This window comes from Plasmodium vivax, chromosome 14 (genome assembly GCF_000002415.2).
Source record: "Plasmodium vivax chromosome 14, whole genome shotgun sequence".
Classification (NCBI taxonomy): domain Eukaryota; phylum Apicomplexa; class Aconoidasida; order Haemosporida; family Plasmodiidae; genus Plasmodium; species Plasmodium vivax.
This window is the reverse complement of record NC_009919.1, coordinates 411641-437049: the sequence shown is the minus strand read 5'-3', so window position 1 is coordinate 437049 and position 25409 is coordinate 411641. Positions and strand designations below refer to the sequence as shown.

The window sequence follows — 25409 nt, the reverse complement described above, 5'->3', positions numbered from 1 at the left end:
GGCGTCTCTCAAAAAGGGACATAAAACTATGTAAGAAAAAACAGAAAAAAATGATCTTCCCATTTTTGAAGTCTAAAAGGTGTTTCACCAGTGCAGGTATCCAAATGGATGTCATTTGTGTGAACACTTTACACATTTTGGAACAGTAGAACGTTTTTTTTTTTTTTCCTTCTCTTTGCGATCCAAGCGTCGTCACTCTGGAGAATTTCTCTTTCATTTTTTCGTATGCGACGTTTTGGAGTTACCACTCATGTTGGGTGTGCAAATGAGAGTTCGCTTAATTTGGTTTAGCGACAGTTTGAAAGGTGATATATTTTTTTTTCACTCCCGTTTGTTTTCGTTTGCGCGTCTATCGTGATTGTGCTGTGCCATTTTGCGTTACACGACTGGGTAAGTTTACACTTGCATACGTAATATATATATGCATACATACATACATACATACAAACACGTATGTTTTTTTTTTTTTTTTTTTTTGGAGGGGCGCACGCAAAACGGTGTTATTTTGGTGTACGACAAACGGAATGCCCTTTCAACGTTGCAGCATGTGAATTTCTATTTCCATTCGTAGATTTTCCTCTTCATTTTTTCGTAAATTTACAAACGTGTAAAAGGCGCATATATAGCAGGTAATGGGGTGGGGGTGTTCCTACGATTGCATTTTTTTTTTTTCCGTGCATGTTTTTTTCTTCCCCCTTTTTGTATTTCTCGCTTGCATGTGTATGAAAAAAAAATTGGAGTTTTTCCTTCCGTTATGATCCATGCATTTGCGCGTAGACTTGTGTGCAAGTATACTTTACACGTATGTACACGCGTGTACATGCGTCTGTCAGCAGCCGCGTGATCGAATGAAGAAAGAGGCAGGCAGGTCAGCGCACGAATGAGAGCTGTAGATTGGCAAATGCGCAGTTGGTGTGGCATACCCCTCACGTTTAGCGAGTATGCCATGTGGAAGCGGCGTGCCCCCGTGAATATGTGAATTTCTAAACCGACTACATATCTGTGCATATACGTATATATCTACACGCGTGCATTTAGTCCAAAGCGCAAAGCGCGAAGCTGGGAACAATCCGCCAAACCGCGCGCCCTGTACACTTCTTTTTGCTCGTGCAAAATTTTTATAAGAACATACTTAGTAAAAAAGGGGGTAGAAAAAGCGAAGAAAATGTTTGGAGGGAGTTAAAATTTTCACCTTCTTTTCCTGAGTTTCTTTTTCTTTTTTTTTTTCGTCAACGTTATAATATACAGCTCACGCTGGGGGAGGAATCCAAAGTCGAATTTGAAAGGAAGGGTACAGCGCGAAGCAGAGCATGGCACGCGCACGCACCTATGTATGCCGCGTTGTGCATCTTTTCTGCCCATTCGGCGAATCTCTTGCGATCTTCTGCGTCCGCACGTTGTATGGAAGTGCTCCCTGTGGAAGTGCCCCATATGCAACTAGGCTGCTCTCCGCCAGCATGGTCCCATTGGGCCCCGTGGAATGCCCCTTTTTTTTTCGCATGTGCCACTCCTCTTCTCCTGTGATAGGCTCAATTTGCACGTAGGAGAAGCGATAACCCCCCGGACGAACTCTCATCACAAGAATGGTATAGCTGTGAAAGGCAACTCAGAAGAGACCCCCTTCCACCCCGCGCAAGCTCTGTACCCCCTCACTCTTATATTTAAGCAAAAATCCAAGTTAGAAGAAATGAACGAAGATGGCTCGAACAGTATCATCATAGAAGATATAATCCGAAAACATATTGAAGAGAAAAAGGAGCTCGTTGGGAAAATGATAAAATTTAGAGACAGGATACCCCTAGTAGAGTATAAAAAGAACGATGACGAAATGTACATATGCTCGAGGTACTATTTTATAGGCGATATTTACATTAAGGTGAAGAAGGAGAAGGACAAGTTTAGGCTCACGTTTGTGGGGAGTAAGGAGGGCGACGACGAGGAGCACTCGAAGAAGTCGCTACTGGAGAAGTCACCCCTGGAGAAGTCGCATTCGGAGAAGTTGCCCCTGGAGAAGTCGCCACCGGAGAAGTCGCCACCGGAGAAGTCGCACAGTTGGACGTTTGCTGATGAGAAGAAGAGCACACTGAGGGAAATGTCCAGGGAAGACGAAGATGCGGACCAGCTGCATACAGAGGCATCCAATGATAAGCTGCGAGAGTACACAGACAATGACCAACTGAATGCAGGAGAAGAGACAGACGAACTGAACACAGAAGTAGACAACGAAATGATAAACGGTGAAATGGAAAACGAGCTGCTGAGCACAGAATTGTATAGCCAAATGCTGAACTCAGATTTGTGTAGCCAAATGTTGAATACTCAGTTGGACAGCGAAATGCTGAACGCAGAGTTGTACCACCAGATGCCGTATACAGACTGCGAAAATTGGGTTCTTTCCAAATTTAGGAAAAAGAAATTTATCATTATTTTGAGTGGAACGTCTGGTGGGGGGAAGAGCACCCTTAGTTGTCTGTTGGGTCTTTTTTTGAACATTCGACGGATTCTATCGACGGATGTGGTGCGGGAGATTTTACGAAAGTACAAAGTGAAGGATGACAAGTATCTGAAGTTTTCAACGTACGAATCGTGGAAGGTGAACGGCAGCGAGGATGAGGGGGGCGCCAGCTCGAGCGGTAGTGGTATCGCTGTTGAGAGCGGCGGGGGTAGCAGTATAGGTGTTAATAGCGGCGGGAGTAGCAGTATAGCTGCTGATAGCGGCGGGGGTAAGGGCGAGCCCGAAGCGAGCAAAGCCGAGGATGCAGAAACGCGGCTAAGAAGGAGGTGCATCGAGAACTACGCGAAGCAGTGCGAATTGCTGTTCACCTACATCGATGACATTATTAACGATCACATAAGGAGTAACGAATCGATCATCATAGAAGGGGTGCATCTAAACGCAGACATGATGGAGAAGCTAAACAAAAAATACCCAAACAGCATTATCTATTTTTTAGTATACATAAATGATAGGGAAACCAGCATTCGAAGATTTTCAAGCAGATCTGTACATTCCCACACGGAAGAAAATAAATATATAAAAAATATTAACTACATTAATGACATACAGAAGTATTTATTGGAAAGGACCAAATGTTTGCACCCGCCAATTAATTATATTGAAAATATTGACATATATAATTCGCTGGAGAAGGTCCTTCGGATAATTTATTCATTTGGTTAATTTTTTTTTTTACGTGCTGGGGTGGAGGGGCAAAGGGGCACCGGCGCTTGCCACACGCGTCTGCGAGTTGGCATAGCGATGAAAATGAAATAATGAAATAAAAAATGATGAAGTACAAAATAATGAAGTAAAAAATAATAAACTGCTCGGATTGGCCCTATTCCCCCCCGCATTTGTACCGCTTTTCCTCCTCCCCTGTGTGTCTACACCCGTGCTAGCGCACTTCCCTGCTTCCCCACTGACGCGCTTCCAGCTCCCGAGCGCCGTTGTTTAGTTCCCCAGTTCGTTAGCCCCCTAGTTGATGTTTGGTCCTGCGTTTGATTATTTCCTGTCCAATCGCCGGTACAGGAATTACCTACTTATTTAGTTACCAACTTATCTGCTTATTTATTTACTATTCTTTTTTTTTACGTGCACCCGCCCTCACCCCTTTTTTTTTCCTTCGATTCGTTTACCCCATTTGTGCAATTAGAACAAGGCGTCCTTTCGTATCACCATTCGTTTTTTGCGACCATTATTGTTATCATTACTATATAATTGATAGTTTTTTTTTTTTTTTTTTTTTTTTAAATCCACCCAGCAATTTTTTAATGTGTAAAAAAAAGTATAAACAAATGGAGCACTAATTAACTTTGTAGATTACCCTTATTGCAATATTTATTTTTTGAAAGTGTGGGAATGTGCTATGGCATGCTGGTAAATCTCTTTCGTTTTTTTGTGGCACTAAAATGGGTATGTTTCTCAGATCAACGAGGGCGAAAAGAATGAACGGCCGGATGGTGGCCTAAGTTTGTACTGAAAAGGCGCAACGGATCTTCACTCATCTGAGCAAAAGAGCGTTATGTGACCAACTGCCCAACAAAATTGTAAAAAGGAAAAGCGACATATGTGTACATAATTTTGCACCATTCTTACGAGCTTCTACTTCGTTGGACTTGCGCAAATTTAAAGGATGCCCTTTTGGAAGACCCTCCTATGGATGTGTTTACCCCCCGAGTGGAAATTAACATACGTGTTAGCCATGCATTGAGGGGACCCTTTCCCAGATGGCGGCCTTTTTTTTTTTGTCTCCACGCGAGAGAACTGCAGAGGAGAGTTTATAAGCGTCCAAAATGTTCTCTCTGAATAATTTTAATATAGCAATATTTGCGCGTAAAAAAAAAAAAAAAGGAAAAAAAAAAAGTATATTTTGGGAGGCATATATGTGAGGGATGTGCCCAATGAGGGAGAGTTAGTACTTACCGTACCTGCTCACTTTTTTTCGTTTCTCACTTGAAATGCTTTTACCTTGGTCGCAAGACTCGTCACCCGTTCAGTTGTCCTAATGGGTGTACCTTTCTATTTCTACTATGGTTAGTAGGATTTAAATATTTACCTGACATTTTATTTTTTTTTTTTTTCCCTCAGCTCGGCAGCAAAATTGGCACATGAAAATGTACAAATTTAAACCCACCGTGAACTTGTGTAGTATAATCTTGTTTGGTGAACGATGAGCGAAACTCCGCGTGGCGCTTCGCATACCCGTTTCGGTTTCCTTCGTTTTTTTCGCCCTTATTATACGTTTTTTTTCTGGAGCATATTATGCGTTTTTTTGGCATATTATACATTTTTCTTTTTTTTTTGCCATTTCGCGCTTGTTTATGTTTTTCTAGTTTTTGCCAAGCTTCACTTGGAAGATAGCTTTCTCGTGTATTCCTCATTTTTTTTTTTTTTTTTTTTGAATATACCCCTCGTGAAGCAGCAAAGCGAATATTCTCCAAAATTTGACGCTTGCGAAATGCATCATTCGTGCAAACATTTTGCTCAGCAACGAGTATAGCAATTACGCGGGTGTGGCCATGCTACCACACTACCGTGCGTACGTGAGTACCCCATTTGAAGGACAAAACGGGCGCTCTGTTTGCCCCTGAGAATAAGGGACAATGCCGGGGTGGGGAACCAAAATAAAATGCTCCCCACTTATTTATTTATTTTTTTTTGTATGACTATTCTGTTTATACCTCATATACTCCTCGGCAGATTGGTGCATCCATATTGTGTAGGAGAAAGGCACAAAAGGAGTTAACCACACAAGGGGGATTTGTGGATACGCGAAGAAGCTATACATTTCAGGGGGTTCACTTGTATAGTGAAATTTTGCACACGGAACAAAGGGACTTCCCCATACCTACGTTCGCTGGCGCATGAAGATATGCACCCCTGTTTGCACACCCATTGAATGCGGGCAACCAAAATTGTGACATCACAGGAGCGCAGACAGTTTGTCCTTGCCCCAAACCGGCTGATTTTCAACGGAGAGATGCCAAAATGATGCCCAGAGAAGCTCTAACCCAAAGAAATGGGAACCAAAAATATGAGAAAAGGAAACTTGCTAATAGGCAAAACTGGAAGCACAGAACAAATTCGCAGAAAATGCTGGATGGAAAGTACATACAAATGTTAATGTCGAAAGATGTGGAAGAAAAAAATAGGGAAGCTTGGGAAGACAAAAAATGTGAAGCTTGGGAAGAAAAGGGAAAAACCAACAAGTACATTCTCCACCTGAAGAAGCTGTACAAAGAGTTCAAGTTCGAGGAATGCTTAAATTACGGATTGGAAAATATCGAAAAATTAAAAAAAAAAAATTATGTAGGGAAAATCGAATTTTTAAAAATCATAGGAAATGTTTATTTTTATTTAGAGAATTATAAGTACAGCTCCCTTACGTATATTTTGCTGTCGAAATATTTGAACAAAGTCTCCGATGGGTATAAAGTGGAAATCTGTTACAATGCTGGGGTTGTTTTTATGAAATATTTCTTGCACAGCAATGATATTACCTACTACTTGAATGCCAAAACGTCATTTCATTGTTCGATGCTGTATAATGAGAAAGGCAGTAAATATTTTAATGAAACGATTTATGAAAATACTGTGGGGATACTCAGGCGGCATTTCCCCATAGGAGGAAAGGAACAAACGAAGGAGGTGGACGATCAGAATAGCCTTTTTGCTAATTCGTCTTGTGAGAATATTTTTTTGGAGAGCGGTACAGATTTGACAGCTTTTTCCGATGGTAAGGGTGAAGCGGTCGGGTCAGAAGCGAAGGACTCCCAAGGGGAAGACCCCCAGACGAAGGAGTTCTTTTCCCTTGCGGACTCCAAATCGTGCACACTTAAAAGCGAGACGCACAAGGTGGATGAGATGGCCAAAGGGGGGAAAGGAAAAAGCCAGGAGGGGGAAGAGGACGTCTATTTTGACTCGAACAACACAGAGACGTTTTCCATTTATGACGGCAGTGTTGACATGCGAGATTTCGTCTTAAGGAAAAGCGACGCCCTGGCGAAGCTGGAGAAGGAAGCCGCTTTGCTTGATGAGGAAAAGGTAGCTCTGTCTGAGGAGAAAAGGGTCGCTCCCTCTGAGGAGAAAAAGGCCGCTTTGCATGATGAAGAGAAGGCCCCCACTGGGAGAAGCACCCCCAACGTACAGCTGAAAGAAGATAGACAAGACAAAACGGTTTGTTCAGACCATAACTTGGTGAACGTATCAAATGAGGAAAGCAACGTGACCAACAATTTTTGCAGCAATTTGAAGAACATATTATTTAGAAATCCCGTAAACAGCTTCTTAAAAAATTCTCCCTCCTCATTTGTGAAAAGCAAATCCAGCAGCTTTTTAAAAAGCACTCCTGGAAGTATCTTAAAGAGTTCTTCCCATAACATTTTGAAAAAATTCCCTGGCAGCATCATCAGCAATTCTCCCGTGAATTTTGTCTCTCAGCCTACGGGGAATATTCTGAGGAGTTCCTCTACCAATTATTTTAACAACACTGCAGGGGGAAATGCTTTTGTTGGTTCGCCGACGGGCATGGTGAGGAGCGACGAAGGGAACATAGTGAGAAGCGGGGAAGGAAACGTAATGAGATGCTGTGAAGGAAACGTAATGAGATGCTGTGAAGGAAACGTAATGAGATGCTGTGAAGGAAACGTAATGAGATGCTGTGAAGAAAACGTAATGAGAAGCAGCGAGGGCAACTTCGCGAACAACGCCTCCCCCCAATTTTTGAACAAACATTCGCCCTGCAATTTCCCCCAAAACACGCCCCGCTTCTTACCAAGCCATTCTACACTCAACATTGCGAGCAACTCACCCATCAGTTTTGCGAATAACCAGCGTAGCTCTTTTGCGAGCAAATCACCCACCAATTTTGTGAGCAAATCTCCGGCCAATTTCGCGAGCAAATCGCTGAACAATTTTGCGAATAACCAGCGAAGCATCCTGCAGAACAACGCCTCGCCAATTTTTGGAAACAGTTTCCCCAACAAGCGAATGTCGCAACAGAAGAGCATCATCAAATTCATGCGCAGGAGTACAGATGAGAAGATCGATGAGGAAGGTCCCAAGATGCCGTCTAATTCGAACGAGTGTAGAGCTTTTGATTCGAATGAGTGTAAAGCTTTTGATTCGAATGAGTGTAGAGCTTTTGACTCGAATGAGTGTAGAGTTTGCGACTCGATGCCAACAGTTGAAAACGATTTGTTGCAACATAAAAGGAGAAAGACCAATCAGGAGACCCCCCTTTCTGTGTCTTGTGAAAATAGTGTCGGGAGGGGCAGCGATGTCTTTCTCTGGGCGAAGGATAATAAGATGTGCACTTTTGATTACTGCAGTGTTCAGGAGAAGGAAGACGTAAGTGACAGCGTTGGGCATGGCGCAAAGGGGGATCTGCTGCTGGAAAAAGTGAAGAGTGGCAGCTTAAGGGAGGAAGCGCAGGGGGGTAGCTCGAGAGGGGGCACAGCGGAGAAGGACGCTGTGGAAGAAGGAGAAGGGGGAGAGGGGCAGATCAAAGATGACACGGTCAGAAGGGAGAAGCCCAAAAGGGAGAAGATCAAAAGGGGCAAGGTCAAACGGGGTAAGGACAAAAAAGGCAAGGTAGGGAAAGGCAAAGAAGTGAAATCCAAAACGGGGAAAGGCAAGGAAGTGAAAGCCAAAGTGAGAAGACCTAGTGCCCTGTTCGATGAACTCTTTTCAAATGAATCCCTCAACGGATCCCTCCTTAGCAAGGTGAGGAGCGCCTGCAAAGAGTACCAGTCCCGTTTGATCAGCGAATACTACCACATTTACCACCTGAAAAACAAGAAACAAAAGGCGAAGCAAATTGTAAAAAGAAAAAGAATTGCGGATTTGTTCCATGATTTATATGAAATATGTAAAAAAAACAAACACGAGTTTTCGATGAAATTTGTTGATCAAGTGACGCGTACTAAGGGGGTGTCCGACGGAACTGCATCTCGACAGGGAGGGCTGAAGAAACGGATGCTCACGAATGATAAGGGGACTTCAAGTAGGGAAGAGGTAGAATGTTACCCGGAGGAAAGTAACCCCCCTGAGTGTAACGCAAATTTGAAGATGTCCGATAAAGGGGAAGTGAGTAGAGAGGGAACCAAGAAAGGCAGCCTTCTCATTCCTATTGGAGGAGGATACAACTCGGTGAAGCAGGAGGAAAGGGGAGACACACCTCATAGTCTCCGTAATTACGAAGGAGACACGGTGGACATTGTAGAAATGAATTGCTTGGAGAAAGGGGGGCACAAAAAGGAGCTCCAAATGGAGCAGAGAAAGGAAGTGGAGAGGCAAACCCCCCCGCCCTTCGATGTGCCCCGCTTTGTCAACCTGTACAGTGAAATCAGGAGCAGCCGCAATCGCATACGCGAAGAGAAACATCAAAAGGAAAAAAAGGAAATTGAAGAAGTGATCATCCTAAGCATTAACAAAATAAACAAAAAACGAATCAGAGATAAAGTAAAGAAATTAAGTTCGTACAACAACTCCATTCTGTCCAACATAGGGGACAAGTTCGTTGATGATATGGACGAATTATTTCTCATAAAAAATTACGCAAAAATTTTAAAAAGCATCAAAAGAAATGAAAGCATAAGGCATATTTATTATTTATATGAAAATATGTATGCCATAGATAAATTCGATCATATTAATGGGAGTAACTTTTTTAACATTTCCCATTTTATTATCGACATTTTGTTGTTGAAACGGGTGAAACAGAAGGATTATTTGAAGAAAAAAATTCACAAAATGAAGTACTCGTACCAGAATTATTATGCCATTTATGACAGCGGTGAAGGTGGGCCCCTTTTTAAGGACCTCCTCAGGCACATTTTTAATCCCCCCGTGAAGGACACCGTCAAGGGGGACCCCAAAGATTTGGCAGCCCATATTATCCGTACAGAGCACCCACAGCTGAGCCTCAACTTTCTGCCCTTCCTTTTTAAAGATAAAAGAAAAGAGGCTGACTTGAACGAACAGAATGACCCGTACAGTAACGTCAAATTCAGTTCGACCACCACGGTTAATAACAGCGACACCAATTCGTACACGAATCAGAAGAAGGAGGAACTCCTGGGCGAGCGAATGAAGGAGGTGTTGTCCGGCGAAAGACCCAGCGGTGAGCAAGCGAGCGCCGCGAAGGGGAGCGAAGCGAAGGAAGAAGATGTGAAGGAAGGCGACGTGAAGGAAGGCGACGTGAAGGAAGGCGACGTGAAGGAAGGCGATGTGAATGACGACGCCGCAAATGAAGAAGACTTGAATGACGACGCCGCGAACAGTGACACGGGCGACACGAGTGACGCGACGGATAGGAATAAACCAATTTTGCGCGACTTCTTCAGCATATCGAGCGGCAGCCAGCATGGCGAGTCGAACGGGAGTAGCATACGTTGCGTGGCGCGCGCATACAAGTGCGAAATGGAGAAGCTGTACGTCGAAATGGGTAAGGAGGACGAAGAAATTTTGGACGTGGAAAAGTTTTACGAACATATGAATGTGGCCAATGCGAGTAGTGACGAGGGTAGGGCGAAGGCGGAGGAGGTGGTCCTGATGCTCTTTTATCACTACTGTGGTGGTGGGGGAGGCGGTGCCGGCGGCCCCCGCGAGGTGAGAGGAGATCGCGAGGTAAGCACCCCCCGCGTGGGCGAGTGCACCATCAGGAGGGCCCTGTTTAAAATATTTTTCTTCTTCACCAGCAACGGCATAATTAACAAGAAGAACCTGCACGAGTACGTGACCTTTTTGAGGCTGTACCAGTTTTACCTGGCCAATTTCAAGTGCGACCCATTCATCTACTTCTACCACAACATTGAAAAGGACTCCGACCAAATAGTAAATTCCGTGAAGAGGAAAAATGTAGTGCACCAGGATTTTACAACCTCCATCATGTTCGATGATTACCTAAATGTGATTCACTGCCATTTGAACATGCTCAAATTGTTGCACAAGGCGTACCTAAATAAGTTGAAGAGAAAGCACACGTACGATAATGTAAATTTAGAGCCTATTATCAATCACACCTTTAGCATATTAAACTGCCTCCTAATTAAGTATAGTTATGATGAAGAGGGTGGGGTGGTGAGACGACGTGTGGTGTTTTTATTTTTGCAATTCCTTTATTTGAACTCGAAATATTATTTTAAAAATGTAACTTTTTTTTTGGATAAATATGACATAAACTATTTGGTTAAAAGTGAAACTGGCAATTTTTGTAAAGTAAATGCGGATCAGGGGCGTATACACTCGATTTATAAGAACGCCCGGAGGAGGGGGCCAAAGGTGAAGGGACACAGGAAGGGAGAAGCACACGAAGGGTACAAAGAAATGGGTGAAGAGCATGTCGTGGAAGAAGAACTGCTGAGGAAACGGCCCTACGAACATGAGGAGCAGAAGGGAGATCTACACAGTGGCCAAGCGAATGCAAAACAGGGACTGATTCATGGGGAGGGAGAGAAACAAAGGAGTAGCGAAGAGGATGACATATTGGATAATCAGGGGGATGCTAATGAAGAGGAGCCTCATCACAATGGTGAGGAAAGAGCAACTGGAGAAGAGGAGGAGCCCCTCTATGAGGGGATAGCGTTTGCAGAGGAAGCACAAGACAGGGGTCGAAAAGGCAAAGAGACCTTCGGAGAAAGTAGAGAAATCAGAGAGAACCATGGCAATAAGAGGGACCCTCTTGTGGATAAAAAGGAATGGCGAAACGAGGTAGTGTCAAAAAAAGGACAAGCCAAAAAAAGAAAAAGCACAACCCACAATTCATCCGTCAGCAATATGGAGAAATTTAAAAAAGTATTTACAAAGTTGGACCAAAATGTGAACATTGCCTTTTCTTCATTTTTGAAATGCTACCATAAATGCTTTTTTATACTAAACTTGCGATTACACGAAAATGATATGTTCAGGAGAATCGTGTGGAAGATCGCTCAGCGGATTGTGAGATTCTGTAACGATCTTTACACCATTTTAAAAATAAAAAAAATACCAATAAATAGGAGCTACAATTACGTGTTTCACGAAATTAATCACAGTTTGTATAGAAAGAACATTTTTTTGAAGCCTTCCTTTTTTAAGGTCCTAAGGGAAGACAACTACGTTATGAATGTCTACAGTGTGCATAAAAGTTATATAGAAAAGGGGGCGCGGAGACGAGTAGGTTCTCATGACAGTGCGGACGCAGACCAGAACGACGTGCTGAACATACTAATTGCGTTTGCCAAGTGGAACAGAGGAGGGTGCCAGAGGAAAAAGGTCAATAAAAAAAAGAAACGATTCATCTTCCTGGTACACTCCTACAAGTATATAAAGAAATGCATTTGCAAAGAACTGAAAGAAAATAGCATCCTAAGTTTGTACAAAAAGGCGAAACAGCTGGATGAAAATTTCAGCCAAAGCATTGATTACCTCCATTCCCTGTTTGACACAAGACTTTGCATGTTGTCTCTTGATTTCGAGCTGCAAAATATTATTATCGAATTTTTAAACCGCTGCATGGAGTTTATTAAGCAATATGATCAGGAACAGGACCCCCGGTTTGTGATAATTAACAAAATGATGAGTGTATACAGTTGCGTTTTCTCTCTTTTTTATTTGCGTCTGAATTCCTTTTCCGAATTCCACACAAATAAATTGCACAAAATTTTGGGGGTTGAGAAGAATATTTTTTCGTACGACGATCAGGCCACTTGGCATATGCTGAACGTTTTCAATTTTGTTAATTTTAGATACGGGTGCTCCTACCGATTTTTGAACGCCATTTTTACGTCCTTCCATGTGCTGGTTAATGTGCTGGTCAAAATTGACGTCCACGTGGAGGTGGATAGGAAGCGCATAGGCAGGGGGAAATGGCGCTGTAAGGGGGGGACACAGCGGCGTATGCAGATCAGCTCACCGATAAACACGCATACCAACGCGACGAGATTGCCCAATTACGAACAAGTGCAGAAAATCATTGAGCGGGAAAAGAGGAAGAACGTGAGGAGCAAAGGAGTGCCGCACTCCGTAGGCGGGGTGCGCTTTGGAAAGGGAATCATTTACAAAATTGTAAACGAGGTGAAGAAAAAAGTCACCGTAAGTGGGAAACTCAAAATAAAAAATAGCATTTTGGAAAACATAATTGGGAAGAGGATGAACAGGTATTTTGTCAACCCCTTGGGGGGCGAAGTGGGCATGAAGAAGTTGGAGCGCCGAATGGGCCAAATGTGTGACGCGGAGCGGATGGAAGGGGTGGGAGGTGAGTTCAGCAGCATTAGCAACACTGGCAGCGTTAGCCGCATTAGCAGCGTTAGCGGCACGTTCAGCAGGGCGGAGGAGGGCCACCGTGGGGGGCGCTCTTCTAATCCCCGGTCAGGAATTCCCACCGAGTCGCAGGTAGAAACGATCGCCGCCGTGGATAGGTGCGCAGCCAGCAAAAGCAAAAGCGGCGTGAGGGCCAAGGGGGGGAAGCTCCAGATGAGCCATTTCAACTGCGGCAGCCGAAGGGAGCGCATTTTACAGAGCTATGGAAAATTAAAAAAAATAAAAAAAAAATTGAAGAGAAAAATAAACAATGTGTGCTATTTTAAGTACATTGCGGTGATAAACAAGAGTGAGAATAAAATTTACTCAACGCTCAGTCGAACGTATGCGCATATTTTGTTCATACTCATATCCATTTTGCACATCGAAAATTACAACATTTTGCATTTAAGAAAGAATCAAGACTTTTTCATGAACAACGATATATACAACACGTACTATCTGTTTTTGCACATCTCGAGCAGCATCATATTGCTCCTTTCGTCCGTGTTAAAAACGTACTTGCATTTTAACCCCTCCGTGAGGAGTGATAAGGAGGAATTCGCTGGGCTAAAGCTAGGTCAGACGGAAGGCCTGATTGGCATAGAGAAGCGTGGCAAGAGCGTACCAAATGTCAGGGATGAAGATGGTATGGCAAGTGAAGAAGGGGGGGAGAGTCCGAGGCAGCGCCAATTATCGCAAGACGGGTCGGCCAGCAAAGAGAGCAGCAGCGCTAGTATGAGCAGCCACACAAGTGATGATGGCGATGGGGAGCTACAGACCAATCGGGAGGAAGAGAAACGCGCCGGGGGGTACCAAATTTATCTGGAAACGCTGCTGAAGTTTAGCTCCATCAACGTTCTGTTAATGTCCAAAAGGAAGCACAACAAGGGGAACAAAATGAAGAAGAACAAGTACATATTTATATTTTGCAATTTAATAGAAAATTTACTACAAAACAGTATGTTCTATGTGGACCTTTTTAATAACTGCAAAAATAGGGACGTACTCGAAATGAACGACGTCCTTTCCAAGCTAACGAAGCTGTGTAAGGAGAATAACATAATGGATGATTTTATGCAAATTAAAAAGGAACTCATTTATCACTCCCTATTTAAGTACATTCTGCAAGAGGAATATATTAACCATTTTAACAGAGGCATAAATGAACTGTACAAAATGAACAAGTGCTCCTTGAATTTATTTTATTTTTCATTAAACATTTTGCTCACCACTTTTAACACGGACATTTCGATCCATTTGGAGAGGAGTCTACACAACATACACCATTTTAGCCACGACAATTTGTACTATGATTTGATTTTGAATAATATCAAGAGGACTGTTCGTTACATTCGGGAGAGTTCCAAGTCGTCCTTTAACTGTATCTTTGCCTGTGTGCTGTACTACTTGGCCAGGTGGAAGAAGGGAGGCGGGAAAATGCTAAAGGGGAAAAACAGTGACGAGAAAAATAGCTTCCTAAGGAGAAACACCTCCAATCAGCGGTTTGCCTCTTCCTACAATATGGAAGAGGTGAAGGGGAGCCTCTTTTTTAACATGTTCTCCAAGGAGGAATGCACGAATGGTACTGTGCTAGCGGGCAGCGTTGATGAGAGCTGGAGGGGCAAGGGGGATGGCCGCCCCGAGTGTTATGTTCACCGGGGGGAGGGTTCATGCGGCATTTTTAGGCGGCCTGAAGGGACAGTCCCCGGGAGTGACAAACATGTTGAGAAGGATGTAGAAAAGCATGTAGAAAAATACGCTGAAAAGCATGTAGAAAATGACCCTGACAAACGTGCTGACAAACGTGCTGACAAATGTGCTGACAAACGGGCCACCCCCCTGAAGGCGCACCAACGGGGCGAAAGAAAAATCATCAGCGAACTCGTGTACGACATTATCAGCCCCTACGTGGACGTAAAACACATCAAGGTGTATAACAAAATTTACCGAAACAGCCACACGATTAATAGCCTTATTAACATTTGCTTCTCATTTCTGTTTAACAGCTTCCTATTTCTGAAGCCTGTTTATCCCTTCGACATACTTTCAAAGGAGAAGAGTGAAAACGAACCGTGCGCGAAGAAGATAAAGACGACAAATTACACGCTTGACATATTTAGCATGAAAAGGAGTGACATAAAGGCGGTGGAATTGTTCCTCTCGCTGTACATTCACAAGTACATGCAGAGCATATGCCTAGATGTGAAGAAGCTGGTTGATTATAACACCTATATGAATCAGTTTTTCTGGGTGTCCAACAGGAGGAGCGTGAGCGTCGCTCTCCCCAGCAGTGATTACGCGTATTTGAACTACGCCGCGAAAAATGTGTACTACACGTTTAACGACTACAACGTTCTGCAGTTTTTGATAAATTTCAAGCGGTCCAAGAGCGAGGGCAAGGTAACCTTCGCGGAGAGGGCCACGTCGGTTGGGCGCGTTGCTATTTATTGCGTCGCTTTTCACCGCGTTGCTATTTATCGCTTCACTTTTTACCGCTCCGCTTCACTTCATTTCTCTTCTCTTCAGGAGTTCATGATGTCCTTCGTGAAAGTGTTCGAGCGGATGATCTCCCTGGACGAGGAAATGAGCGCAGATCACACGGACCCCCTGACGTACAGCGTCTACTTGGACTACCTGAAGGACCTCTTCCTGAATGACGACTACTACTATGTGTGCTTTTATGAGTACATAAAGAACGTGTACGTGGAGGACCACGAGGGGGAGTTCCAAATTGAGGACTTGGATTGTTACCTAAAGGAGCTGAACGAGATCAACCCGTACAAGATAAGGGAAGAAATGAGGAGGAAGTTTGACGAGCATGTGCAGAAGAGTTATCTGCTTTTGACCGTGAGGAGGAGGAGCGGCAGAGGAAGAGGCGAAAGCGGAGCAGACGCACACAAACTGCGCAACAAAGGGGGGGAACGAATCAAAATTGTTCTGAACAACAACCCGTACCACTTCCAAAGGGTGTACAGGGCGTACAAAAACCGGCTGTTTAGCCTCCTAAACAAAAAGAGCATTGACTACCTGGAACTAGTGAAAGTGCTAAACAAAAAACAGTACAATCATTTCAGCAACATGTTTTACTGCTCGTTCATTCACATTCTGAGCGAAGTGAAATATGATTACAATAAGCAGTACAATTTTAATATAGCAAAAATTATGGACAAATTAAACATAGGGTTGAAGGCATCCTTCTACAATAATAAAAATGTAATTCTCTACTACTACACCTTTCAGCAATATTTTCATTTGTATAAATTTTTAGAAGATAAATATTTTTCCGAATTTGTCCTCCCAGAATATATGCTATTAAATATTACCTGCAGATTTGTGAATAACTTTTTGTACAATACAAATTTGTACCGAATTTATTGCTTTCTGAAATTTTTATACATTCGAAATGTGCTGAAGCATACCGAAATTTTGCTGAATTTTTTGCTGTACGTTTATTATAAATATTTCCATTATCATTATAGGGGGAAAGATGAATTTTCTCACCATTTTATGGACTTATTTTTGAGCATTCACGAGGAGTCTTATAATAACAGCTTGCTGGTCACGGAGCTTAAGGGGAAGGACACCTGCGTGGAGAGCAGCCTACTGGCAAAAAATACACTGGTAGGAGAAATCCCCCTTGCTTCCTCAACAAAAGAGGGACCACCCCTAGACGAGATAAACAGAGAAGAGACAAAAGGGGACGGAACAAACGACCAAACAGCCACAGCAGACGAAAAGTACAACGATGATAATCACGCATCGAAGGGGGGTAGCCAAACACAGAGCGCCTACCAAGAGATTAATAACTACCACCTGGTGCTGTCAAACTCGCAAAACAGATTTATACATCTTTTATTTTTTAAAATATTAACCAATTGTGTTAAGTCCAAAATTAACATCCTAAACGCGAAGAACCTCTTCAACAATCTGAACTTTTTCATTTCTTCCTACGTTAAGTACTCCCTCTTTTACACATTTGAGGGGAACAATAAAGCCTTTATGGATGCCCTAAAACATAAGTATTCGTTTTATAATTTCCAGGCGGTGAAGAAAAATTTGAAATTGTGTGTTTATTTAAAAAATGTCTACCTTAAGAGGGACCTTTTTAACAGCAACATTTTGTCCTTCCTCAACATAGAGTGTGCTGTGAAGGGGTCTCATTATACGGGGGAGCTGACCAAAAAAAGAAAAGAAAAAGGATATGCGAACAGTGGTGCACCCCAATTTTTGGAGCATATCCATGAGGGGGAACATTCGCCAGGGTCTCTACAAAGGCACAGCGGATTGGAGTGCCGGAACGACGAAACTGCCAGTAGAAAAAGAACAATCGGTGACAAAGAGAAGGACACGCATGATGTTGAAGGGAGCAGCAAAAACGAAATGAATAAGAAGAAGAAGTTACTCTCCGGGGAGGCATGCCCCGTGCAGGGAGACGCAGAAACCAACTGGGAGGAAAACTACCGGGGCGATAATGTGGCGGAAATTTTGACAGACGCGGAAAACCAAATTGTTGGTGCACAAACCATAAGGGTGAAGAGGGAGGTGGAGGAAAAATACGCAAATGTGGAGAGAGCCAACCAGGTGGATGCCTTCCAAGGTGAAAAAAGGGAAGGGGAGGAAGAGGAGGAGGGGGACGACCAGAAGGACAACCAGGAGGAAGACGAGGAGGAACCGCGGGGAGAGGAACCGCAGAAAGAGGAACAACAGGGTGAGAAACAAAAGAGCAATCCCCGTGAAGGAGAAAACCCTCGTGGCCAAATCTTCCGCTTGAACAGCTTGGAGGACACAAAAAAGGGGTCCCAAACGAGGGAAGACCTCCATGAGAACCAAATTAAAGTAAAAAAAGAAGAACTGAGCGATGGAAATGATTCCAAGGTGTCCATAGATTCGCTAACCAAAGCAGACGTGCTGAGAAGACAATTTTTTAAAAAAAGAAGTAGCAAAAAGATTTCAAAAAAGTACTACGTTAACATCTTAAAGTTTTACCTAGCAAATAGGGCGCAAGGGTATGCTGTGAATTTTGCGGAATGCCAGAAGCTGGAGGACAAGTCCATTTACTTGGTGTTTTTATTTTTAGGAAAAATTTTCCAATTCCTTTTTAATTCGCTCCTATCTCAAGGGTGCTGTGATAGAGATGAAGCTAAAAATGACAATAAAAGAGAGCGCGGCATGAGGGCGGATGCGTCCGAATGGCCAGACAGCTCCTACACGTATGAGAATCTTCTTCGGTACTTTATGCTAATTACCATGTGCCATTACGCGGACAGCCTAATATTTCTGAGCGTTCACTTTTTGGACCTTCACCAAATCGGTTCCCAGCAAAGCGACCTTCTGCAGGGTAGCTTTCAGCAAAGCGGCACACTGCAGGGCACACTACAGGGCAGCTCCCAGCAGAGCAGTTCTCAGAAGGGGACCTTGCAGCAGCCCTGTCCCGCTAATGACGAGAAGGTGGCATTATCCCCCAAGGAAGAAGCGAACACGTATAATCTGGCCGGTGAAGAGGAAGGGAACCAAGAGGGCAACAAAAATCAAAACGAAACTTGCGATAGTCATATGAAAAAGCTAAATTATTGTGAGAAGTTACGAGTTGAGAGAAGCCCCGGAAAAAACGAAGACGGTAGTAACAGCAGCAATAGGAATGACTGTGAAAACCATTTCGAGAAGAAAAACTTAATTTTGAAACCGTCGCTCACCAGCACGAGCAGTTATTACATGTGCAGAAATGAGGCCGTCTACATCATGAACGGAGATAAGGAAAGCACACAAATGATCATTCCGCTGTATAAATTGTTGGTGACTCGATTGAAAATTTGCTTGTATTACCCGAGGTACTTTTTCCTGGCTTCTCTTTTTAGCTACAAATATGATACAAGACTGTCGGACGATCTGCTTACCCATGTGAAGGATCTAAATTTAAGTGAAGATGTTAAATATTACACGTATGATGTGGATAAAAATGGAAAAGGCTCTGTTTCTACAGTTGATGGGGACTGCAATGGAGATGCTGCGAAAGTTTGCAGCGTGGTGGGGGCGCTGAACGGGGGAGAAAGGGGTGACCATTTGGGGGAGCACTCCACGGGTGGCATAAATTGTGAGGGGAGCAACGGGGAGGGGAATGAAGCAAATGAGGCGAATGAAGCAAATGAGGCAAACGCTTCAAGGAAGATCAGTGACCCCCAGGACGAGGCCAACATGCTAGAGCACAACTCGAAGAATTCAGGAAGATATAACGAACATGCAAAAAATGGCACCCTCTCGTTTAGGAAAAAAAAACAGAGTTTCCACATGTGCGTGAATTATTACACCGATTATCACGAAAATGGGAACTCGAACAACTGCAGTTTTCCATCTCTTTGCAATTCATCTAACAGCATGGAAAATGAGGATGCAAACCCCGACATGGAGGTGGCCGAGGGGGGACAAAATGGAATCAAGCACGTGAAGGAGAACAGCGTTCGTAAGGTCATCACAGGTGAGGTGACGAAACAGGAGGAGCGGGGCCATGTGGAAATTACCCCCCCGCGTGACACGTATGAAAGAGAGCTGGACGAAAAAGACATGAACGAATTCAATTACGATGTACACAAATTAAAGGTGGTAATAAAAAACATCGAAATTAGATATGAAGATGTCCTAAACGATATAGTCGAGGGTTTAAATTTTATTGCGGAAAATAAAAATTGCGGAAATTATAACTCGCAAGCAGCGTACCACCTGTGCATTTACTATTTTATGAGAAAGAATTATACCAAGTGTATTCATTACATGAAGTTTTTCATCAGCAAGGGGAACTTTAAAATTTGGCAAAATGATTCCTTCAACCAGGACTACTACAACTTGTATTGCAAGAGAGTCCAAAGGAGTGAATTTATCTTCATCAAATATTTCACCATCGTTCTAGAAGTTAGCAAAAACGTTTTGAAGAATGTGCTAAGCAAAATTAACGAAGGGGTGATGTGTGAAAATGGGAATGTGGCGGAGGGGAAGGGGTTCACGGGCTGCGGCTTCCCCTGCCTGGATGGCCCACCCCACGGGGATGACACCCCCCCCACGGATGACTTCCTCTGCGCCCATTTGGGGAAATTCCTAGTAGATGAAAAGGTTTTAGATTTATTTAAGGAAGAAAAGGGGGAAGAGGTGTCCTATGAAACGCCAGCGAAACACGCGGATGAAGGTAAAGGGGAAGAAGGCAAAGTGGATGAATGCAAAACGGATGAAGGCAAAGCGGATGGATTAAATGAAGGGAACGCCGATGCAAGCAGGGCAAAAGAGCCGAAAGAAACCAATGTAGAAGAGTATAAGGGCTCCCCCAATAAGGAGAACGCGAACGATTCGAAGGAAAGGCCCATCCTGAGCGACATCACAAGTGGCAAGAATGACCCTGCTGAGGTGGAAGGAGGGGCTGAAGAGGCACAAACGGCGGAAGCGGCAGTAACGGCAGACGCGGCAGTAACGGCAGGCGCGGCAGTAACGGCAGGCGCGGCAGACGCGGGTAACGATACGTCCAACCAAAAGGAGAACAAACTGGCGGAAATCGAAAATAAGTGGATATATTTAGGGTACGACCATTTGGACCACTTGAGCGAAATTTACGACATTTTGAAGATCCTGTTCGAAATTTACATGTACATAGGGAAGACAATTAAAAGGTTTAACGACTACAAGGTGTTGGAAGAAGCGACCGTCTTATATGGCTACAACATTTCAGTAATTAATGTTCTTTTCAAAATTATTACCGAACATTTATGTTTCATTTTTGAAGTGTTGTGTTATTTTACTCCGCACATGTTGGTTTATCCAATCATTTTGTTATTCGCCAATGATGGGATGATGACTTGTACCGTCTCAGGGGGGGGCTCTGAAAACGTGACGGAAACGCCTCCTAAGAGTACCACCCCGGTTAGCAGCAAATACGCGTATTTAAAACGAGCGGCAAATAATGAAGAGTTAATATGCAACCGTTCAAGTGCTTCGCTAGACTTGAGAATATTTAAACTTTTTAGAGAATTCCTAGCGAATAAATCTGCCACCATGCCAGCCAACCTATCCACAAGGATGCACAGCGTCTTTCTGCTGACGTGTAAAAAGGTCTTGTATTACCAAAAGAGCGAACAGGACATAATTAAAAATTTAAGTTCGTATAACAGGAAGGGGAACAAAAAAAAGAAGGAAGGTATAATCAAATTCGTGGACAACGCCCTTAACAACGGAAATAAAACAAACTTGTCATCCTTTTTAAATTTATTTAAAAATGGAAAAATGCTAAACTGCACCAACTATTTGAATTGCGAAAATATTAAATTTTTAACAAGCAAGCTGAATTATAACTCCAGCTGTACGGATATGAATAAAAGTACGCAGCTAATTCATGTGGACAATAACAGTGTTGAAAAGGCAACCTCTCAGGTAGATAAGGAAAATACCATTTGCACTGCCAACGATGTGGGGAATGACCTACCAGGTGAAGTTAACACGTCCATGTTGAGTAACAACGATTCTGTGGATGAGCAGAGAAACAAAGAATGGGTCCTTTATCATATAAAGTTAAACAGCGATAAGCATGTTTTCTTGTACGACGATTATGATATCTTTAACAATATTAAGACGAAAAATGAGGCATTAAATTGCGTTAACTCTATGTTATCTGATAAAAATTCTGCGGCCAAAAAGGGGGAAACGTCTAACCTGAAGAAGAGGAAGACTATGGATTCGACTTTGACGGATGTGAAGAACTCCATACGGGAGCGAGACTTAAGGCGGCTCAATAGGGAAAAGAGCAAAGTTGTGTAGCCAAGGGGAAGAAGCGGACGGAAGGGAAGCCTTTTGTATGGCGTGCCCCTACGGGTGGTTCCACTGCGTGTGTTATCTGGGGCCAAAAGCACTACAACTCCTACAGCTGCGTTTTTGTAGGAATGCCCGCGCGCACCAAAGTTGGGTTTCCTTTTTATACATGTTCATGATAAGAACATTTTCGTCAGTGATAACGACATTTGTGTAACTTTATTTTTTCATCACAATGGAACTTTCCAATGTGACACTTTTGTGTAAAAACTTGGGGGGTTTCACACCGCGGTATGTGTGCCCTTACCCTTTCGGTAACAATATGCTAGCCGTGCTGTATGCTTCCCCGTTAATCGCTCAAAGGGATGGCTTTTCCCATATGCTCAATAAGGAAAAACGCACCTTTCACGTTTCCCTTTCATGTTTCCCTTTCACGCTTCGCTTTTCATTGGTGGGAGATATACCCGGCGCGATCTGCGAAGAGGGGGGTTCGTATCCCGTTATGGACGGGTCAAACCGCAGCAACAAATTCTTGGACCCATTTTGAGAGCAGCTGCTCAGGCGGCCACCTTTTCAAGCGAACCACTTTGCTAGCGACTCAACTGCTAAATGAGCAATACAAAAATTTTACTTCTTCTTTTCTTAGTTTTTTTGTTAAATGTTTTAATTTAAAAAATCGGGTAAATGTAAAGTTACTAAATATGTACACAACGCATATATGTATATATAAGTTCGCATATACCCATGTATATTTCTACTTGGGATGGAAAAAAAAAAAATATATGTACTTTTAACTCATTTTAATTAGTACGTGTAGGCAAGTTGTCATTTCGCAACATTTTTGCAAATTTGTTTTGTTCAAATGTTCGTGAATTCGTCCCATAGTTCTTCTCGCATGAGAAACGTTTCTTCTTTTTTTTTTTTCCCCCTTTGTCATGTGATTAAATACTGTAAGCTTTCATTGCAGACCATTTATTCAATTTTTTTCCTAAAGGAGCAACCTTCTGTTAATTTGCACTTTCCACCCGTTGGTTGGCACAACATAATGTTGCAGCTATAATGGGGAGAAAAAAAAAATCACCACGTGTGTGTGAATTTAAAATAATTGTTCAGGCGATCGGCGTATAGATCATTAAATGAAAGTTACGTGACAAACGAAGAATGGTAAACGCAGGATAATGAGCAGTTCATGGCAAAAACGGAAAAGGGGGAACACGTGGAACACACGCCTGTAGCGCCAAATCGACGTTGCGCAGGCGGTCATGCATACAGCCTGGGTAGCCATTTTTTTTTTTTTTTTCCTTAATTTTTTTTTTTTCCTTTTTTGGCTTACCTTCCACACAAAACAACATTTTGCGCATGGCTAAACAAGGTGGTGATTTGAAGACATCCTGGGCATTTTACATCCATAAAATAAGAATTGGGGCTTGGTATTAATCTCTTTAATTTATGTTTTTTGGCCTCTTCAGCTGGGTCACGGTTTAACAGATCGACATTCATTTTGAAATGTAAGAGTTTGATTGGCAGGAATTGTAGCCGGAGGGGGTGCGTTTTTTTTTTTAAGGTGTTCACCAGGTGGGGGATGATTCAAATTTGAAGCAGTTAATCCGTATAACGTGTACGTAATATTTGCGCGTACGCTTACATATACATTTATTGCATAAACACTTGTTAAGTAAACATTTATTTACACTATTTTTTGCATTTGTTATACATTCGTTTGTTAAATGAAAACGCAAAGGCTTCTTTGAGTATAATGCCACGTTCTGGTACATACCATGGGTTAACTTAAGGATGATTTGTTCAGCGAAATTACGCAAAATGAAATAATGTTTTTTTTTTCTATAAATTTATAGTCAACTTTTTCAATTTTTTTGTTTATTTCATTTTTCTTCTTTTTTTTCTTTTTTTTGGCGAATATATAACAATGTTTTTATTACAATATAAAAAATAAAAATTTAAACTGAATTAATTTTTTTTTTTCAAAAGCAGCTGGGGTTTAAGCCGACGATTACATTATTTTTTTTTGCTTGCTTTTTTGCGAAAGAAAGGGGAAAACGAATTAGCCCTGATGAATGCACTTCCTCCAGTTGAATATGCATTCTTCATTATGCGCATACCTTTTCATTTGCAGCGATAAAGATGTACAGTGCCAGCATGTGAATATAAAAAACGTATTGCATATTTTTAAGTACATAAATGAATAGGAGTGGGGGTGCCTTTCCTTTTTTTCTAACAAATACAGAAGTTTTTTTTTTTTTTTTTGCAATGTTAACTTTACGGGCGGGAGTGTAACCTTTCGCGCGCGGGGAAAAAAGCAAAAGGTTCAGATTCAAGGGGGGCAATATGTAATGCGGCATATGGTGGTAAAAGGGAATGCTTTATTTGGCCGAAGCGATGAGGTGGCGAAGCGGCATGGTTTCATGGCGGAATCGCGAAACGCTTCGCCGCTTCATCGCTTCACCGTTTCAACGCGTGCCCACCAAAATAAGAAGCCGCAATTTTGCCGCTTCCCATTTCACATCATTCGATAAAACCGCTTAACCTCATAGATGCAAAAATACTTCATTTTTTTACCCAAAAAAGCGAGTGCAAATTTTTGGCATTTAATAAAGGGGCGAACCGCGCGTTCGAACGCAGAGAAGAATGATGTGCTACGCGCATTTGTCACATTTTTAAGCGATTCCGAAAGGGCAGCAAATCTGACAGCGCGGAAAAGCGGCATCCAGCTCGACGTTAAAAAAAAAAAAAATGTTCTACACGTATGCAAATATATATGCGTATATATCTTAGTCTCTTCCACTGTTCCGCTTAGCTGCTAAAAAATAAAAGAGGGTCACCCCGTGTGGCAGGAAAAATTCATTCAAATGTTATGCTGATATGTTAGGGGGGAAGGAACAGAAGGAACCCACTTATAAACGTTTTAATCAGTCCACTTAAACGGGGATGTTTCTCCATTTTGGGAGAACACCGATGTGGATATTTGTTTTTCACATCAGTATAAAATTTGCTGACAGTTCTACGTTTCGTTTCACTGTTGAAGAATTTTCTTTTTTTTTTTTTTTTCCCTTTCGTAAAAGGCTTCCTTTTTTATGGAACAATTGTTAACACCTGTTGCAAATTTGTGTGTAATTTTTTTTTTCCCTTTTACATTAAACATTCTGTTTAGGTACACGTTTCATGTGGCCTATTACGCATGTATGCACAGGCCATTGCATATGCGCGTACTTATTTGTGTGGTGATGATTGGTCAGGCGCATCGAGCCGTGTGTTGCCAGTTTCAACGGCAAAGGGGTTATTCCAGTACGTGGGCCAACAGTTCTCGAAAAATCGGAAACGGACAAATTACGCAGCATACATGTAAATGCATATGTTCGCTTATTGTGAACACATAAATATGGAGCGATTTTTCGGCCCCATCAAATCACATTTGTAAACCATTCTTTGTTCTAAATTTTGACTTTAATTGTTTAAGCTGACACGGGTAAAAATGCCGTTTTGTGCAAATTTTCAATTGAAAAGGAATTTTATTTTACATTTCCGTGAAGGGAAAATGGATGAGTTGAATCGTTGCCTTTTATTCACTTACTATATGCGTCATGGTGCTTAGGGGGGACAAAAAAAAAAAAAAAAAGGGTACGCCACAAAAGCGGTTAACAATATTTTTGTAAGCTTTGAAAATTTTACAAATAACCCCCCCACGGGTATATCTTTTACATGTTTACATATTTTTCGGCAATGGAAAAGTCAGCACCGCAGGGAGTGCTTTTTACCCACGTGCAGACTTGAATACGAGCCTTCATTTTTTAACAAAGTAGAACCTGCTTGTATGCATATGTTGGTG

The 25409-nt window shown here is 42.5% G+C and overlaps 3 protein-coding genes across 3 annotated transcripts, besides 20 other annotated features; 2 read left to right on the top strand and 1 right to left on the bottom strand.

The window, feature by feature from the left end:
- Positions 1–1480: 1480 nt before the first annotated feature.
- On the top strand, positions 1481–3181 carry PVX_122255 (hypothetical protein, conserved; the record flags this gene model as incomplete). The annotated part of the gene is made up of 1 exon (XM_001616964.1): positions 1481–3181. One exon carries the CDS (start codon positions 1481–1483, stop codon positions 3179–3181), a length of 1701 nt encoding a protein of 566 aa, XP_001617014.1.
- Positions 2067–2095: a microsatellite.
- A 2307-nt stretch (positions 3182–5488) lies between the features above and the next one.
- Positions 5489–21574, top strand: PVX_122250 (hypothetical protein, conserved; the record flags this gene model as incomplete). Its single annotated transcript, XM_001616963.1, has 2 exons — positions 5489–15184; positions 15311–21574. The coding sequence occupies 2 exons, from the start codon at positions 5489–5491 to the stop codon at positions 21572–21574; spliced, it is 15960 nt and encodes a 5319-aa protein (XP_001617013.1).
- Positions 11262–11300: a microsatellite.
- Positions 12749–12768: a microsatellite.
- Positions 12994–13049: a microsatellite.
- Positions 13613–13641: a microsatellite.
- Positions 13978–14000: a microsatellite.
- Positions 14200–14223: a microsatellite.
- Positions 15698–15748: a microsatellite.
- Positions 15989–16059: a microsatellite.
- Positions 16621–16660: a microsatellite.
- Positions 17225–17244: a microsatellite.
- Positions 19338–19363: a microsatellite.
- Positions 20441–20496: a microsatellite.
- Positions 21575–22003: 429 nt separating the features above from the next.
- Positions 22004–22023: a microsatellite.
- Positions 22024–22218: 195 nt separating this feature from the next.
- PVX_122245 (40S ribosomal protein S27, putative) lies at positions 22219–23555 on the bottom strand. The gene is made up of 2 exons (XM_001616962.1): positions 22899–23555; positions 22219–22619 (listed from the first exon to the last, which is right to left on the bottom strand). Exons 1-2 carry the CDS (start codon positions 23063–23065, stop codon positions 22538–22540), a joined length of 249 nt encoding a protein of 82 aa, XP_001617012.1. The 5' UTR covers positions 23066–23555; the 3' UTR covers positions 22219–22537.
- Positions 22750–22777: a microsatellite.
- Positions 23141–23166: a microsatellite.
- Positions 23530–23549: a microsatellite.
- Positions 23556–24034: 479 nt separating the features above from the next.
- Positions 24035–24078: a microsatellite.
- Positions 24079–24270: 192 nt separating this feature from the next.
- Positions 24271–24312: a microsatellite.
- Positions 24313–24490: 178 nt separating this feature from the next.
- Positions 24491–24578: a microsatellite.
- Positions 24579–25409: the final 831 nt, after the last annotated feature.

Bases quoted from the DNA above. Each gene is read 5' to 3' on its own strand.
- PVX_122245 (XM_001616962.1), bottom strand. From the start codon at position 23,065: ATGAATGTCGATCTGTTAAACCGTGACCCAGCTGAAGAGGCCAAAAAA. The intron at 22,620-22,898 runs GTAAGCCAAAAA...TCCCCATTATAG, and splicing joins AATGTTGTTTTGTGTGGAAG to CTGCAACATTATGTTGTGCC.